This window comes from Fringilla coelebs (genome assembly GCF_963513975.1).
Source record: "Fringilla coelebs genome assembly, chromosome: 6".
NCBI lineage: Eukaryota > Metazoa > Chordata > Aves > Passeriformes > Fringillidae > Fringilla > Fringilla coelebs.
In genome coordinates this window covers 25,282,157-25,295,925 of record NC_140034.1, presented here as the reverse complement: position 1 = coordinate 25,295,925, position 13,769 = coordinate 25,282,157, and the positions used below count along the sequence as shown (strand labels likewise).

The window sequence follows — 13,769 nt, the reverse complement described above, 5'->3', positions numbered from 1 at the left end:
ACCCCGCCCGTCCCCGCAGCCCGAGCGCGCCCGCCCCGGCGGCGGGAGCCCCGGCCCGCTCCGGCCGCCGCCGCCCCCGCCGCCAGCGCCGGCCCCAACTCCTCATTGGCCGCCGCCGCCGGAGGGAGGATGACGCCCGGGCGGGAGCGGGCGCCGGGGGTATAAAGGCCGGGCGGGCTGGCCGTGCTGCGCTCCCGCTGCCCCGCACCGCCCCGCGATGCCGCGCGGCTTCCTCGTCAAGCGCAGCCGGAGACCCGGCGGTTCCTACCGGGCACGCCCGCGGGAGCGGGACCCTGACCGGGACCCTCCGCCCACCCCGCCGCCCCCGCCACCCGCCGGCGGGGACAGCCCCGCCGCTAGACAGGGAGCGGAGGAGAAGGGCGAGGAGGAGGAGGGGGCCGTCGCCGCTTGCCCCGCAACGTGGCCCGCCGGCGGCGGCTGCGGCGGCCCCGGGCTCACCCCGCCGGAGGCTCCGGCCGCCTGGGGGGCGACGGGGCCGTGCAGCGCGGCGGGGCCGCGGGCGGCTCTCTTCGAGCGGTGCCTCAGCTCCCCCGCCTCCGCCGAGTCCTTCCCCCTGGCCGCCTCCTTCCCGCCCGCCGAGAAGCTGCTGCTGCAGCCGCGCACGCCGCTGCCCGCCCCGCCGCTGCCGTCGGTGCCCGCGCTGAAGCGGCCGTCCCGGGCCAAGGCGCCGGCCAAGAAGGGCAAGGCCACGCGGAAGCTGAGCTTCGCCGACGAGGTGACCACCTCCCCCGTGCTGGGGCTGCGCATCAAAGAGGAGGGGCCCGAGGGCCGGCCGGGGCCGCCGGCGGGGCGCACGCCGCTGGGCGAGTTCATCTGCCAGCTGTGCAAAGAGCAGTACGCGGACCCGCTGGCGCTGGCCCAGCACCGCTGCTCCCGCATCGTGCGCGTCGAGTACCGCTGCCCCGAGTGCCACAAGATCTTCAGCTGTCCCGCCAACCTGGCCTCGCACCGCCGCTGGCACAAGCCGCGTCCCGGCCCCAGCGCCGAAGGCGCCGCCTCCGCCCCGCCGGGCAAGGAGAACAGCCCCGAGCGGCGGCCCCGCGGCCCCGCCGCGCCCCAGCCGCCGCCGGGGACTCGTCAGCACCGCGGCGGCGCGGACAGCGCCGGCGGCGCCCCGGCCGCCCCCGGCTCCAGCCCCGGCACAGCTCACGGCGGCGCTCCCGGTCCGGGCGGCGGCCCCGGCGGGGAGGCGTTCGCCTGCCCCTGCTGCCAAAAGCGGTTCCGGCGGCAGGCTTACCTCCGCAAGCACCTGGGCACCCACGGGGCAGCGCGGCCTGCCGCCTTCGGCCCGCCGGAGCGCGGGCCCCTCACCTTCGCCTGCCACCTCTGCGGCGCTCGCTTCCCCTCGGCGGACATCAGGGACAAGCACCGGCTGTGGCACGCCGTGAGGGAGGAGCTGCTGCTGCCGCCGCCGCCGCCCGCCGGGGTCCCCGAGAGCGGCACGGCGGGCGGCGAGCGGCAGGGCTTCCCCTGCAAACACTGCCCCGCCACCTTCTTCAGCGCCCCCGGGCTGGCGCGGCACGCCAGCAAGTGCCACCCGCCGGAGAGCAGGCAGGTCCTGCTGCTCCAGGTGCCCGTCCGGCCGGGCTGCTAGGCCCGCGGCCGCCCCGGTGGGACTGCTCCGAGAGCCCGGGCTAGCCGAGCGAGCCCTGGCCACGCTGTAATTCCTATGGAAAGTCGCGGCTCTCACGGCTACGACGTCGGAGGGGCCGCCCGGCGGCTCCCGGCCGGTGGGTAGCGACGCGCGCCCGCGCCGGCACGGCGGCGTGTTGGGCCACGGGCCGCACTGCCGGCAGCGCTCACGCCGAGCCCCGCAGTGGAGGGAGCGCCGCGCAGCTCCCCAGCCACCGGGGCGGCCGCCGGAACGGCCCCGGGCCGGCGGCAACAGGCGAAGAGGCCCGCCAGCATCTGCCGAGAGGCGGGCAGTGCCGAGGCGTGGCGGCCCACGGCCAGTACCGCCAGTATCTTCTGTAACAACGGAGAGAAGTACGGCTGTATATAGGGTATCTAAAGAGAGGAATTATTTTTCGTGAGAAAAGGAGCCTGATCTAGTGACCTTGTTTTCATAGCCTTAGCCCCCGAGTTTCAACATTCGTGGTGTACTCTGTACTAAGGTAGCTGAGAAGGTAAATGTTCATAATAAGTCAGTGTCAAGTCACATATTAGCTAGCAAAACGTATGGGAAATTAATCGTGCTATCTGCTTAATTGAAATACGAGGTGTTGATCTTCTATAGCTAAGTACGCATCTCCTGCTTAATCTGTGTCTCTGTACTCTAGCAGCTGTGTGGTAGGCAAAACACACGTCTCCGGCAGCTGCCCGTTCCAAAAGCTGCTCCGCTCCGTTAGTGGCCTGTTAGTGCGGCACGGACAGGAGCCAGAAGGGCAGTTCGGTCTCACTAGGCTGGGCGGGCAGCGTGTGGCCCTGCCGGCCCCTGCATCGCAGGCAGGCGGAAAGCACCCTGTGTGCGGCTCCCTTCTCAGGCGGCCTCCGACCTCTCTCCCCTGTGAGCTGCGCTTTTGATGTGAGCTCCTCCGAGTCTTGTGAACAGCTGAAATTAGGACGTGAAGCAGTCTTTAGACATGTTGCTAAAGCACAGGTGATAGGCTACCTTCCTTCTCCCTAACGACACCTACCTTTAGCAAAGCAACCCGCGGTGTGTGTTCCCTGGCTTTGACAGTGCTCTGGCCAAATGCTTTGAAATGTTGAATTTACCACTTACTGACACTTCAGCCAGTATTTGTTTATTTGTTTATTTATTTACTTATTTATTTTTTCCATGAGTGCTTGTTTCTAAATGTGATAGTGGATAGAGGCTAAAAATAAGGGCAAGAAAATTAAATAAAATATTTAAAAGAAAGCTCATGCCTTTTTTGAATTCAGCAGGGCAAAGTGGGTCAGCTGGTGACTTCTGAAGAACCAAATTGATCCCAGTTGTAGTCTTTGTTCTAACACTCTCTGACATGAGCATGCAAAATATTTCAATCTCTCGATTAGCATCCTCTAAAGCAACTATTTCTGTAGTTTCGTATTTTGCTACGCACAACAAAAGATGTATCATGCCCAAAGGCTGCAAGCAAGCGGTAAGTGCTTTATGTTAAATGTGCTTCATGGACTTTGTCATTTTCCTTCCAGAACCTGGACAAATGAATTAATACAATATAACCCCATGCAGCCAAGATTTGCTTTCTGACAAAGAAAGCTAAACTTACAACTCACTAATATGCCAAAAATAAAGCATGGTAATTTACGTTGTGCATTTTTCTGTCATTTGTTGGCAACAGAGACTTAGGTAAAAATGCCTGTTTATGCAACTAAATGAGTTTGCCCCTGGAGAAAGTCACTAGTTTTTTGTTTTTTTAAATCATGGTTCCTCTTTCTCTCCTTGTGTCGTCAAAAATGAAGGGCTGCAGAGCACGGAAATGTGATGATTATTAACTGCTCCTACAATTAGCACTTGAACAACCAGCCTGCCAGTGAGAACAGCCTATGCTTTATATTACGTGCAGAGCTACATGCAATGTATTTACTAGATCTGGGGACAAGTTTTCAGTTAGGCATTCTTGAGAACTTGTGTGTACTTTTTAATACAAAGGAAAACTAAGCTGTGTATTGCATTTAACTACTCCATGTGCATGTAATACACAATTCTTCTATAAATTGGACTAAGAATCTAATCAGTGAGGTGAATAACGAATGTACAAAAGGTGGTAAGAATAATTTTATTGGATTATTAAATAACATGTCTTCTCTTCAACCATTACAAATTTGTAGATACTACATGAATGACAATACATAATTTCTTTTTTTATTGTTGCCCATATATTTACACATGCAGTTAGTACCGATGCCATGCTACATTTTGTTAACAGCATTTTGTTGTTTACTAGACTCAAAATGTGAGCATTTAATTTTCTGTAGGAAAATACCTCTGGGTGGGTGGAACTCATGTACTAATCTGCGCTCACAAGGTTGAAATTATTAGCATTTCAGGCCAGGCTCCCGGAGCATGTTCCCTTTTCTTCCCTAGTACCCATCATCACAGCAATGAATTTCTATCAGGAAAGTGTTCGTTTGTTTTAAATTTTTTTTTTTTAATGTAAGAAAAAAGAATATACATCTAGATGAAACAGCATAATGATAACGGCTAAAACTCATGAAACTCAATGGCATTTACTATTGACACCACTTAGAAAAGCAGACATTATAAAAATATTTGGAAGCCAAGCATAAATAGAATTTCAGGACAGTGATTTTTTTTTTCTGGCATAGATTATCTGCAGAATTAAGAAATGATACATCGCTTTATGATGAAAGGGTGCTATGAGCAAATTATTTCATTTAGATTCTGTGATACTTGAAACGCCATTGAACTATTTTATTCTCAACATAAATAATCTGTACACATCTTGTGCATTAACATTGTGACATCTGACAAAGACTTTACAAATGCAACTTCAATTTAAAATTGTACATTCATTTTCAAATTGTACATATTTCTTTCTTTGTTACAGAGAAAATTGCAATGGGGCACAATAAATATAGTGTAATCCAACTGCAGTCTCCAATTCCATGTTGACTCAAGATCAACCAGAGTTAAAACCCAAAGTTAATCATCCATAATCATCCAAGTAGGTAAAAGGTGCAGGGTACAAACTGCACTGCAAAAAAAAAAAAAAAAAAAAAAAAAAAGGCAGACTGGAGTTTGAGTTTGATAAAAAAAACCCAAAGCTAAATTATTAAAGTAAAATTCCAGTGTCACAGTTTAAAATAAACATACAGAAAAGGAGTATGCAGGGCATGGGTGCACACACACATTTGAGACATTATCCTTGAATGAACGGCGTGAGCAGTAAAAAAACCCAGAAGGCGGTGAGTCGCTGTGGGAAGGGTGGCCAGTGCTCTTCACTGGAAAGCTGCAGGCACCTTGCCCCTTAGGACTTGTTGGCTGAGCTGGAGGAGCGGCGCAGTTTCATGGACATGCGGCTCTTGCTAGTCCGAGGAGACATTGGAGAGGCTAAGTCTGTTCCATCCACCTGTGCTGTTGCTGCTGCTGGAGTTTCTCCCGGCTGAGTCTCTGGGCAGAAGCCTGCAGAGGACAGCAAGAACCAGACGCGTCAGTGCCGCCTTCCACGCTCGCCGCACGGGATCTCTTAGCAGGGGGCAGACAGGAATTTCAGTGCTGCTGTCACTGCCACAGCATCTCCTAGCCCTTTATCAGCTGTGGGTGATTGTATTGCTCATGGAATTAACTCCCACAAATCCACCCCTAAGAAAATATGATTCCAGAAACCACTGAGCTATGGGACTGCAGAACCCCCTTGCTCGGAGCAATTGAGGCAGCACTGAAGTGGGCAATGTTCTCCTGCTAACCAGGAAAACAAACAGCTCCAGTTCCCTTGCAGGGATGGGGAATCATTAGTCAAACCACAACCCAGAAGAATCCAGTCTTTAATGAGAACATGAAGGTTAACAGCTCATTGCACATGAAGGGAGCTCTAGGAATGCTGCTGAAGAGGTGGAGTGAATTGGGGGCCAACTGAGAGAGCAAAACATCTTCTCCCATACCAACTTTAGTTTGTGCTTCAAAAGGCAAATTCCTACAGGGCCCACAAGGCAGAAGCTTGAACAGATTGTACTAACTGGATGCACTATATGTTAACATTTCTTTGTAAAAGGAACAAGATGAATTTGAGACAATGATATGTAATTCATTAGCCCAGTGCCCAGAGCTATGCTCCAGTGGCCCCAGTCCTCAGAGGGGGACAGAGCTCTTTCTGACAAATAGCCTGTCTCCAAATCTTCTTCCATAGACATACAAAAGGAAAAGGAGAAAATATGAAATCAAAATTACGTTCTCCTTTCCATGCTGTAGAAAATTAATACTATTAACTCCCATCGATAAAACTAAACTGCGTTTGCATTAGCCATTTACAGCCTGACAGTGTGATTGAGCTCAACTACCACAGTTGTCTCTGAAGGCTTCTAGCCCATATAATTTAGAGACAGAAGCCTGGTCCTGCAGGTGTCAATGGGGAAACCCCTGCGGACTGCAGTAAGTCAGAAATCACTTGCTATTTCTTCCACATCATGCTATTACTGGTAATTCTTTAAAATAATAATGCAATAATCAGAACTGAAGATCTCTCTGCCTCAATATACATTTCACAAATAAAGGGTGCAAAAATCATTCAAAACTGGTCATGATTTATCTTGAAAGATTCCGCTAAAATCAAGTGAGGTTATAAGGTGAGAAATCTAGGAGCAAATTTAAAAGATTGTCATAAAGCTGTGGTATTTAGCAACCTGGCTGTTCTTGCCTGGTACCTCACCTGCCTGCTCCAGAGCAAGAGCACGGTACTTTCTATCTTCAAACTGACACGACCCATCAGAGTGACAGGGGAGAGAAAGGGCTGTTATTTGTTCCCCAGCTGGTGACAGTAATTTTGTTCATGAACTAGGTACTTCACTGCCAAACAATCTGGAAAAGCATGATAATGCCTGACTCACTGTGCCTTATAGAAAAAGGCAAGCGGGGAAACATGCATTCGCATTTTCTGAAATTCTATCTTGTTCTGATTTTACAAGAAATTAAAGCATTTCAAATGGTGGAAATTAGAGAATAGAAAATAACCGTTGTTGTTTTGCACAGCATACCATTCACAGCTAGCGTGAAAGACCTTCCGTTTCAAGCCTTTGCCCTTTACCTTGATGTGGCCAATGCTTTCTAGTGGAGGTTTTGGAAGGAGAAGAAATATCACAGCATTTCTTTCTTTGTTGAGAATGAAGAAGTGATGAGGAAGGAGGAGTGGAAAGAAGTGAGGAAGGGGGAGGAGAAAAGATAAAAGATAACAGGTGTGAGACATGAGACACGAACCGCAGAGATTGAAGGGTATTAACAGATGAGCACAGAAAACGGAATTTCGAATTTCATTATGCAATTGCTGCTCATGCTACAGGTTAAAGAGAGTGATGAGTTAGTTATGTGCAATGAAGCAACAGCTCTGAAATACGGCATCATACTTACCAACTAAGCATTACAAGAAAAAAAAGGAAGGGAGAGAGAAAGAAAAAAATTCTATGACATTATCCAGATCCAACAACCTTATTAATAGCAACTGAGATACATCCTAAACACTGTCTGAAATGCTTGCTTAACATCGGTGAAAACAGGTAAATACTCACACACATACACACAACTGATAAGGAAAAACAAATGGCAACTCCATATATGGCTTCTGTTCTCCAGCTGTTTCACAGTTCTGAATATGTTAAAATTATAGCCAGTCTTAACATGAGACTCCTGAATTCATGAAGCAAAAGCAGTTAGTTTTAAGCTAGTTAGTCTGCACTGAAGGGTTAAACCCTAGTGTGAAATTTTATCATGTGTTGTTGGATAAAGAAAACCTCAGTCTGCCCCATTATTTCAATTAAAGTATTATTCCAGTTGTAGCTTAAAATTTTGTTTCTAATTCCTGTGGACAAGAGCACAAATTCACATATAACAACATTTTTTTAAAGAAACTTAGAGCTATTGAAGAACAGAAGTCAAGTAAAGTGATTTTCACATCTGAACATACCACACCAGAAGAGTGAAGAACAACAGCACTTAAAATAGATTTAAAGTCTGACAGAAATTAACAAATTAATTAGTAACTAAATTTCTTTGGATTTTAGATAAGCATATATATACATACATACGCTCATACACACGTGTGGATACTAAATATGGTATATAAAAATTTTGCAGGTTTTGCTTCCCCTTCAGAGTTTTAAAATTTTCAGTATAAAATGCTATTATCTTTATCTCTCTCCATAATTGTCCTGGTCCTGGTCAGGATGGGGTAATTTTTGCAGTAGCCAGGAGGGAGTATGGCTAGGACCTGGAGGTTATTCTATCCCATCTTGGGTCATTTTCTGGGGAAAGGCTCACTTCTGGGTCAGTGTAGTGTGCTGGAGGGAGTGGCTGGGTATTATTGTGGGGGTGTTCACCTTCTACATCAAACTGTCCACCTCCTTCTTGTACCCTCTGTCATTACCACTGTTGTTGTTACTTATGTTTTCTTATCTCATTGCTGTTTCCAGTAAAAATTGTTCTTATCTCTTGAACTTTACCTTTTATGCCTCCAATTCTCCTCTCCAGCCTGCCGAGGAGAAGGGGAGTGATGGAGCAGCACATGGTAACAGTGGGAACATGGAATTGGAGAATACCATTCCTAAAACACAACAGCCTTCTTTGGTGCCCAATGTGAGGCACAAAGGGTTGAGACAACAAGAATTCTGCCCGGAGTGAGTTGAAACCAAATTTGATCTAATCTGATTTGATTTGTTGCATTAGGTCCAGACCTACTGGTTGCAATGTTGCTTGGTCTGCTCGTGTGGGTGTGGTACCTAACCCTGTACATGCACTATGTACATCCACTTTTGTATATCCACTCTGTGCTCATAGTGGATATACTCCCTGCTTTTCAGAGCAGGGAGAGGGAGTAGGATTCCTTTGTTACTGTACTATGGAGCATCAGTTTATGATATGGTAAGATAAAGGACAATGAAGGTCATTTGGGATTTGTATTCAGCATTTCCCTTCTATCCTTACTCAGGCACTAGCTCTGGGAGTCCATTAATAATCACCCAGTCTGTGGGGGGAAATGGGGAACATGACTTTCCCCAGCTTTTCACCCCCTTTTCCTCCTTCAGACCTGTTAAAACAGCTTTTGAGAATTTTAAATTCCTGCTGAATGTTAAGGAAAGCATATTCTTGTTGCTAGGTCTGCTACGTCTACTCAGTGCAGTCTACACCATATTTAGAGTCAGGACAGACATTTCTAGGGAGGTCATTCAGACATCTGCCCTGAGGGTGGATGGTCATGAGTAGCATAGAGCGTGGGAGAGAATGGGCCAGTTTTTGGGGAAATTCTCTGCTCCAGTGGTTTAGCAGTTCACCTACACAAGCCTGATAAAGTGACAGAATATTTGCAAGGAGAATGCTGTGGCAGCTCCAGAGAGGAGCAGTACAGAAGATCCGGCAGTGACTTCTTGCCACAGTTCAGTGGCCCAGATGGTTTCCTTCTGCCCTGCCAATCACCCTCTTTACACCGTTGTAGCCACACCCACAGAGCTTTTGCCACCATCCGTGAGTCAGTGTAGAGGCCATTCCTCTCATTCACCTGAGGCCAGCCGGATGGCCTTCAGCTCTGCACCCTGCCTTGATCCACCTTGTCCCTCAATAGCTTCTGTGACTTGCCATGTAGGGCTCCACACATCATCCTTCCATTTTTGATGTATCCCCACAAAATGCTAGGAGCCATCAGTGAGGAGAGCGTATCTTTCTTCATTTTCTGGTAGCTGATTATATGGGGGGGGGGGGAGTTGGGCTACTGAAGATCATTGCAAGAACGGACAGGTGGGTTGGGCTGCCAAGATTTAAGTGTCTCAGGTGGATCTGGACTGGAACATAAGGGTGAATTATTTCCGACTTGGTGGGTCCCTAACACCTCAGGTCTTTAGGGAAGAGATGCAACATCCACGTGGGCTTGTGATTGTGGACTGGATACTATATCCCAGCTTATCCATAACCGTGAAACATGCACTGCAATTGGTCAGGCTAAATGGGTAAAGCCTCTCTGGTGTGGGGGACGAGGGTTGAAATAAAAATGTGAGGCAGTTTGATTACATCGCACTCCCACAAACCTGCCTAGGCAAGCACTTTGTGCTGACAATGATGGAGACAACCACTGGATGGCTGGAGATGCCTCACACCACTGCCCAGAACACCCTCCTGGAAAAGCAGCTCATGTGGCGACATAGCACCCCAAAAGAACAGAGTTGGACAATGGAACTCATTTCAAAAATATCCTCATAGACACCTGGGCCAGCATGATACTGAGTGGGTGCAATGTATTTCCTATCCTGCACCAGTCTCTGGCAATTAGGAATGGTACAGTGGATTGCTAAAAACTACATTGAAAGCAAGGGGTGGTGAGACCTTCAACACTGGGATCTGCATTTAGCACAGGCCTCCTGGTTAGTTAACACTAGAGGATCTACCTCGCTTGCCCTGCCCAATCAAAACCTCAATGTATTGCAAAAGGAGATAAAGTCTCTGTGGAGCACATGAGAAATGTGTTAGGGAAGACAGTTTGGATTAATCCTGCCTCAAGCAAAGGCAAACCCATCCATGGGATTGTTTTTGCTCAAGGACATGGGTGCACTTGGGACAGGGAAACAGAATGTGTGCCTCCAGGGAATTTGATTTTTGGGTTAGAACAGACTGTAATGTTAAATTGCATAGAAGCGGTTGCTGAATGGCACTGCCACTGTATGCCAGAACTACCGTGGACCACGAGTGTGAACTGCTCCAATTGTGAGCTCCTGGTGCAGCTTGCAACCACCTGACAGCACACCAACCCTCCTGCCCTGGAAGATATCTAGGATAGACTGAACCCACAGTCATCAACTAAAGGAAGTCAACAAACACCTTGGAGGAATGGTCACTGCCTATGGAAATGGTACTCATGTTTATGTAGATATGAAGATACACCTATTGTTGGAAGGTGCAGGATCTGGGCATGATGGAGATGGTCTAGAATAAGGGGTGGAAAATATCCTGGCTCTGGCCAGGACAGGGTTGATTTTTGCAGCAGCCAGAAGGCACCATGGCCAGGACACATGGGTTACTCTATGCAACTCTGTGTCATTTGCCAGGGATGGGGGAAGGGCTTGCTTCCAATTCCATGTAGCATGGCAGAAGGAGCAGCTGGATATTGTTAGGGATGGGGTGTGTCTGTGTCCACGTGAATTGTTTGCCTCTTTCCTGTACCTTCTGTCATTAGTATTGATGTTGTTGTTGCTGCTGTTAATTTTCTCATCTTATTGCTGTTTCCAGTAAATTGTTGTTATCTCAACCTGTGCCTTTAATGTCTCCAGTTCTCCTCTCCAGCCCGCTGAGGGAAGGGGGAGTGATCAACCAGCATATGGTTTAGAGTGGTCTCAGTGGGAACACTGAATTGGAAAATACCATTCTTAAACCACAACAACAAAATATTTAGTTATCCAAAATATAAAAATAGGGTTATATATGAAGGCTTTACAGACAAATGATGTGAAGTCAGAAAGTGCTATAAAATAAAGTAAATGCCTTTGGATTTTTAAGAGGCAGAAAACATCAGGAAGTGATCCATAGTTTTCTCCTCTTAGATTTGACAAGTGACAAATACCATAGCCTGATCAGCTATGATATTTTGGGGCCATAATGCAAAGCCATTTCAATTGCTTCCGAACAAGGAGGTGAGTCAACAAAGTTGAAATGCGACATTTTCAAAGTCCATTTGAAAAGTTTAGTATCTTCTCAGGATAGTATGCTGGTTATTTGATTCAGAAATCAACTATTTAAATCTAAAATGGAATCCTAACTTCACACAGACTAAATTAGAAGTGAGGTGAGATGGAGGAATCTCGAGGTATCAGAACATATGCACTGCCATGACTAATCTTGCACATCAGTTCTGCCTTTCAAAGGTGAAAAATTCACCAAGAAGCCTGAAAGGGTGCAGCATGGTAAGATTGCTCTTAGTTCTTCTGGCTTTATCACACCTCATTGTCTGGATCAGCACTGCCCCGAGTGCTATGCCTGTGAATGACCATAGGGGAAAATAATTTGTGCACGTTGGTAAATTTTGATGGTCTTCTGAGATATTTCAGCATGTCCCACCTGACCTGCAGGGAAGAGGGCAATCATTTGTGTACAGCTTGGGCCCTTTGCCACTCTTACATATTTCAGTCCAAATCTGGCCAAGTTGTCCATCATGCTCAGCAGCATTGCTAGAATCAAGTCAAGTCTTTCACTAATTTTGTGAAATGAGGAAGGGAAGAGAGAAGCAGATATAGAAAGACTGCAAAAGCAGCTACAAAGCAAGGCAAAAAGGTGAGGAAGAGATGGTCTAAACACCTGGGAGACCAGAAGTGGGTAGAAGAGAGAGAACTAAAAGGCATGAGAAAGAAGACAGCAAAAAAAGATTAAGTTTATGGCAAAACAGCAGCCAAGATCATGTCCAGTGAAGAATGCTCTCCAGAACCTAGCTGGAACCATGTGTGTAAGGTAAGCCTATTTCTCTTTGCCAAACAACAGTGAAACCCACTAGCTAAATTCCCAGTTTTTCCACTAGTGGAGACTGAGGCAGAGCTAGGAGAGCTTACCATTCATACAAACTATTGTCCTACCTCAGTCTGCAGGAGGTGGTCATTCTAGAGGTTGCAGTTTGCTTATGTATCCTAGGGCTGTTAATCAGTGTTACAGAAATTCTGTTTTGCCTTATACTTTAAAACAAAAATGGAAGTAATTACACAAGGCAAATGTCGCAAGAAAATAAAAGTAAAAAATTAAAAATCTAGGAAATGTCAGGATTAAAATTTTTTGTCCCCTTAGGTGTATCCATGGGATGCTTTTTAACTGAACAATCATACTATTTTTTTCAATAAACCCATTTCATTAAATATAGAAAGTTGATCTGTTTGGGTTTCTAGCAGTCCACACTGAATTTACTGTTTCAAAGTGCTGAGTGTACCTTCACCCAAGTGGTTGACTTTAGGACAATAGTTCAGAAATGCATAAGGTTTCAGCTTCAGCCATTCCAATATGAATTCTTTGGAAAAAGTCACTAAGTTTTGAGGTTTTGCTCTGATTTGGAATAATAAAAAGAGTCCTAAGTTTGTACTGGAGAAAGGATAATGAGAAGTTCTTCCAGCCCTTCCAGACACAGAGCCCTCACTTCTGTATTTCAGCTTCACTTTCAATTACAAAGCACCACCACCAAGTGTGACTCAGATCCTTCTACAGTGACAAAATCACCATCATCATTCTCATCTGCGAAGGGGTGGTACAGGGCCAAAAAGATTATTAGTTTCAATGTTTCACACCAAGGAAGCAGCAGAAGAAAATACAAGCTGTTGAACTAGATTTTTAATGGTGCAAGGCTGAAAGCGCCATTACCTCTACATTCCCCTGCTTCCCTGTGGGGTCTGTACGGTGGCAACCCCACTTAGTCTTACTCTGGGAGTGGGGCAACAGAATGTTCTGAATGCAGGCTTGAAAATGCAGGAATGATTGTTGGCACCAAAAAGCCTGATGCTTTTGTCACAAGGAATATCCTATGATGAATGTAGAGGGGCCTCTTCAGAAATTTACTGTAATAAGGTACTAGTCTTAGTAGGAAGAAAGGGAACACGGGAAGACAGAAAAAAGGAACCTAAGACATGAGTACATTTAAAAGATCAGAATCTTAGCATCATGAGGTCAATATGCCCTTCAATATAATTGAGCTTATCATTGACAGTTCCCTCAACCTATTCTGTTGTCACAGAGATCTGGTTCACTCAATATCTGCATAGGACGTGTTACCCTATTTAGCAGAGTATTTCCAGTTACTCAATGTAACAGAAACAGCACAAGGTAAAAAACAAAGAGGCAACTGAATTGCATTCTGTGATTAAGTACAGGTAAATCTCAATTTCTTTAAATGTACACATTCACTACACTAGTCAGGTTCCTACACATGGGAAGGTGGACTTGTCAGATATTTTGACAGGGCAAACCAAGCTTCTAGCTAAAACAGCAGCTGCCACAATCATATTGTACTGAAGAGCAGTCACAATGAAAAAGGAAACAGCTTTTGCTGATGTCTGAGCCTTTGATAAAATAAGTCCATCTGAGAAAACACAATTTGTTACTGAATGGCATGTTCTCTATTTGC

The 13,769-nt window shown here is 47.0% G+C and overlaps 2 protein-coding genes across 9 annotated transcripts in view; one reads left to right on the top strand and one right to left on the bottom strand.

Annotated features, from left to right (window-relative positions):
• Window positions 1–217: 217 nt before the first annotated feature.
• INSM2 (INSM transcriptional repressor 2) lies at window positions 218–1,615 on the top strand (the record flags this gene model as incomplete). Its single annotated transcript, XM_084207890.1, has 1 exon — window positions 218–1,615. The coding sequence occupies one exon, from the start codon at window positions 218–220 to the stop codon at window positions 1,613–1,615; it is 1,398 nt and encodes a 465-aa protein (XP_084064016.1).
• Window positions 1,616–3,727: 2,112 nt separating this feature from the next.
• The window catches only part of RALGAPA1 (Ral GTPase activating protein catalytic subunit alpha 1), a 132,259-nt gene continuing 122,217 nt past the window's right edge, over window positions 3,728–13,769 (bottom strand). For 5 of the 8 annotated variants that reach the window (XR_014616265.1, XR_014616266.1, XR_014616267.1 and 2 more), the window contains 2 exons: window positions 6,729–6,793; window positions 4,977–5,110 (listed from right to left, as the gene is read on the bottom strand). Coding sequence is in view for 1 of the 8 variants with exons in the window: in XM_084208435.1 (XP_084064561.1) it covers window positions 4,956–5,110 (155 nt within the window). In the remaining 7 variants the exon portion in view is untranslated. The other 3 variants (XM_084208435.1, XM_084208432.1, XM_084208434.1) reach the window with 3 other exon arrangements.